Source organism: Elaeis guineensis, chromosome 1 (genome assembly GCF_000442705.2).
Source record: "Elaeis guineensis isolate ETL-2024a chromosome 1, EG11, whole genome shotgun sequence".
NCBI classification, from domain to species: Eukaryota; Viridiplantae; Streptophyta; class Magnoliopsida; order Arecales; family Arecaceae; genus Elaeis; species Elaeis guineensis.
Genome location: NC_025993.2, coordinates 27569178 through 27573659, shown reverse-complemented (window position 1 = coordinate 27573659; position 4482 = coordinate 27569178). Strand labels below are relative to the sequence as shown.

General features: G+C 35.2%; 1 protein-coding gene across 3 annotated transcripts in view; it reads right to left on the bottom strand.

The window, feature by feature from the left end:
• Positions 1-4112: 4112 nt before the first annotated feature.
• Positions 4113-4482, bottom strand: part of LOC105034160 (LRR receptor-like serine/threonine-protein kinase IOS1) — a 49482-nt gene continuing 49112 nt past the window's right edge. For all 3 annotated transcript variants that reach the window (XM_073251564.1, XM_073251566.1, XM_073251572.1), the window contains one exon: positions 4113-4482. This exon is cut by the window's right edge and continues 275 nt beyond it. In XM_073251564.1, the coding sequence (XP_073107665.1) occupies positions 4331-4482 (152 nt within the window). In that variant the 3' untranslated portion in view covers positions 4113-4330.

Here is a 4482-nt window from a genome sequence, read left to right as displayed (position 1 = left end):
TCCTCCCTTCCTTGCCGCCACCTTTACTGTGCCCATCACCTCCCCTCTCCTTTCTCTCTCTAGCCCATGCCCTCTCTCTCTTTTAGCGTCCCCTTATTGGAGCTTTTAGAGAGGTGGGCAGCAACATTATTTTGGTGTCAATTGGTTGGCGCCAAGTTATTGTTTGGTTTCATCTTCTTCCTCTCAAGTTGTTAGGAGTTAGTTACAATCACTTCTTGGTTTTTTGTTCTTCTTGATTAGTTGATAGATCAAAAAAGGTTCTTTTTTTCTTCAAGAATCAAGAAAGAAAGATCAAAAGGATTTATAATTTCAAGCCTATCCAGGCTTGGTTCAAGCCTATTCGGACTTTTGGTTTAGGCAAGCAGGATTAAGAGGAGCCTATCCACATCGGCTTTGTGGATATTCATAGTGGTAGGATGTTTGTGCTGCTGATTCAAAATCTATTCAGCTCCAGATCTAGGGATTGAATTGGATTCAACCCCAGTTACAGTTTTGAAGCAAAGAAAAAGTGATTTAGGTATGTGAACTGATTACAGGCTTTCATTCTTTCATTCTAAAATCAGTTTATGTTAATTTCAGCATATGAACTAGATCTATAGGTGCTTTCAAATGATGAACACATACTTAGATTAAAAGTATTTTAATCTGATTTTTTTGTTGCATTTTGGATTTAGAAAAATTTTAAAATCTGTATGCACTAGCACCTGTAGAAAATCCAACAGATTGTTCCCTATCTTTCCCTCTTGGATGCCAAAATAAATGGACATTTGTTTGAGGCATTGAAAAAAGGTGGAAATCTAATTTGAGCATGAAAAATCTGTGAGAAGGGCATGGGGTATCCGTGAAATAAAAAAGGCATGGGTCCTTATGTGGGCATGAAAAATCTAGGCGTCTTCTCCTCTTCTTGATGTTAGGGTTTTGGGAGGGAGAGAAAAGAAAGAAAAAAGAGAGAAGAAAGGTTCTTGTCTTAGGGTTTTTTCTTAGTTCTCCTTGAGCTTGCCTTCGAGAGAAAAGAGAGAGAAGTCTTTCTTCATCATCCTCTATACTATCAGCCTCCTTCTTCGTAGAAGGTCTAATAAAAGAAGGAAGTTGAAGAAGCTCTAATTTGACCTAAGGATGTCACACATCCGAGATCATGCATGCAAAAATTAGAACATGCAGATTTTTAACTTTTAAAAATAATAACGCTATGAAATAAAATATGATCTAGATTAAATATTTTAATCTATTTAATATGCATAAAGTAGATCTAATTTACATGCCATAAGATCGATTACATGCTTTTAAGATGCTGAGAATAAAAATTAAATTTAAATAAAATCACAAACCAGGAGATCGGATCTCTATACCTTTGTGCAAGTAGATGATCTCCGCTGCTGATGATCATGATAATCCGATGAGGTTCATGCAGAGCCGCACATGCATCCGATCTCTAATCGGATCGAGAACTTCGTGTGGATGTCTACGGAGATTGGACACGTATGCAGCTCTGTAGGAACATCATCAAATTACCATGATCATCAATAGTGAAGATCATCGACCCCCACAAAGGTATGGAGATTCGATCTCCTGGTTTGCGATTTTATTTAAATTTGACTTTTATTTTCAGCATCTTAAAAGTATGTGATCAATCTTGTTGCATGTAGATTAGATCTACTTCATGCATGTTAGATAGATTAAAGCATTTAATCTAGATCAGATTTTATTCTGCAGTATTCATGTTTTTAAAAGTTAAAAATCTGCACGTTCTGATTTCTGCATGCATGATCCTGGATGTGCGACATCCTTCAAAGATGATATTTTTTTACAGATATCATGCTATATTAGTTTGGTGGTGACTTAATATAGCATACCCACTTCGAGGTTTCTTTGTCTAGATCGCATATGTCATTTTCTGTAGGAAGAGAGTAGCATAAGAGATTAAGAGAGGTATAACATCCAATGTGGATGAATGGGAGATGTTGGAATTTGATCACTTTTGAATGCGATCCACATCCATTGTTCATCCACATGGGTTGTTGGGATGATAATAAGAGTCCCTAATAAGGATTGAGATGATCCAACTAAATATTTAAATTTGGATAGGACTCTTATCCAACTACGTATTTAAAATAAAGACTCTTAGTGAGTCTCATCTATAAATACATAGTATATATGTACATTTAGTCTGATATCAACCCCATTCTGAGAATACTTATATCCTCTCTCTAAGGCATCTCTCTCTAGAGTCACCATCTTAGAACTCTAGAATTTGGCATGTCGATATTAAAAGGGGACTTTAGTAGCCCCTACAAGATTAAAAAGGAGGTTCGAGATTGCTGGGGTCATGCACACACTTCAAGGAATGTTGGAAGATCAACAGAGGTTCGTAAAGCAAGTGTATCACATCTGGATTATGGGTTTTTGTTATACAGACCCATATAGGTAATATTTTCGCTGTTTTTCTGCATAGAAGAGGTTTATTTCCTCTGTTTTTCTACAATTCCCTAAAAGAACTGATTATTTGCTGAATAAGCCTCTCTATATGCATTTTTTCCTTCCTTATTCACTTTAGGTCCCTATTGTAATAATGAAATCCTTCAATATATAATCAAAACAAACTTTCATAATTAGGACTTGAGATATGATAAGTATTCCAAGAAATTGTACTAGTTAGTAAAAAAAATTAATAAAGTATTATTTATGACATGATAACATATATTTATGAAAGTCGTACAATAAATTGCACCAACCGCCACTTATGAGACTTACATCTGGTTATGTCATCAAACTAACATGAACACATAAAATGATAGTATTCTTATCATAAAACTTATGCCTACTGGTCAACATTGCAAGTCAAGTAGAATAATCAGTGTTTTTGTACCTTTCTCTAAGTAGTTTTAATAAATGCGTAGCACATTTCCCCTTCTACTTCGAACAAAATTGAAACAAAGTTTCCTATTTAAAACAATCATATGCTAGTTGGGGTGGTAATTTAGGATCTAAGCTAACCCATAACAGACTTGAAATAAGCGGATATAGGTCTAGCATAAATGAGTCTGTGCTATAAACAATCTGACTTGACTCATTTATTAATCTGGTCCATTTTAGATTCGGAGTTCAAAGCCATCTAATCCGTCTTGACCCGTTTAATAATTATGTCGGTCTAACATGGATTTAATGCAATCCATTTACTCATTTAAGTCATCTGAGACTCATTTAGCTATTTAAAACCTGTCTAACCCATAATAACCTGATCTGACCTGCTTTTTAAATGAGTTATGCAGGTTGAATTAATATGTTGGATCGATGGGTAAGTTTTATTATTTCTAGTTATATGAAAATCATGTGAAAAACCATTTGGTGAGGGTACTTTTTTGCTTGTGATGCATATCTAGATGAAACTTTCACAATATATACAAGTTACTAACTCTCTTAACATGCACTTAACAAAAAAAAAAGATTGTTTTTTTTACTTTGTTATATATTTCTACCGGTATACTTATAATAGTTTTTTCCAGTCTGATTCACCAATTTTAACTACCTTTTTTTTAGTTTACTCTCCAATCATAAAGAAAATCCTGACCAAACCTTTTTCTAATTTGACTTAATAACCAGATGCAAGAACGGATGTTGTTGGCTCCAAATCCATCTAGTATGACCTCTTTAGCTATTGTAATTTAGAGTCACCGATCACATGATTTGCGTGTACATTGATTTTTGCATTGGATACTTATACCAAAGAAAGGGAAATTTTTCAGGCTATTCTTTAGTTTTCAATCCGATGCTTGTTTCTTAACAGTTTGATTGAGGTGCAAATGGAGCAGCGGCCTCATGTACAGGGACCGGGTTGTATATTTTGTGCGAAAGAATCATTAACCTTCCTTCGCATGCAATTACCATTGGATCATTAGCGGCACAGATGTCAATGTGGGCAGCTGATGATCCTACGGTGGTTTTGCTCAAAGGAAGGCTAATCATTCTTTTGTATGAAAGATACACCATCCCTCATGTACAATATCATATTCTTGATGGAATAGGTTCAAATTGTTTGAAGTATACATATGCACCGCCTTAATCAGCCTTATAGATCTTTCATGCAAGAAATCATCCACCAGCAAATAACTAGATTCAAAACCACAAAGACTACCAATAACCATATGCATAAGTATTTTAGTCATCTCAAACAGTCAATGAAGGCCAAACCACACCATAGTCCAACTATTTGTACACAACAATACACTTTCAAATCACACCAAACCATATTTACCAAAAAAAAAATTCACACCAAACCATAAGCACAGATTGCACAAGTAGGTATAGAGTTCATACTTCATAGAGATGCACCTTATCTTGCTGTTGGACCACTCATAGTAGTTTTCATGTCAATGCTTGCTATTTCAGTTGAATCAGTCTGTTCCAAGACTTCTACATAGATATTCTGAGCTCTTTCATGGCCGACCTCGAGTTGCAAGCTCTCCTTCAACTGTATCACCACTT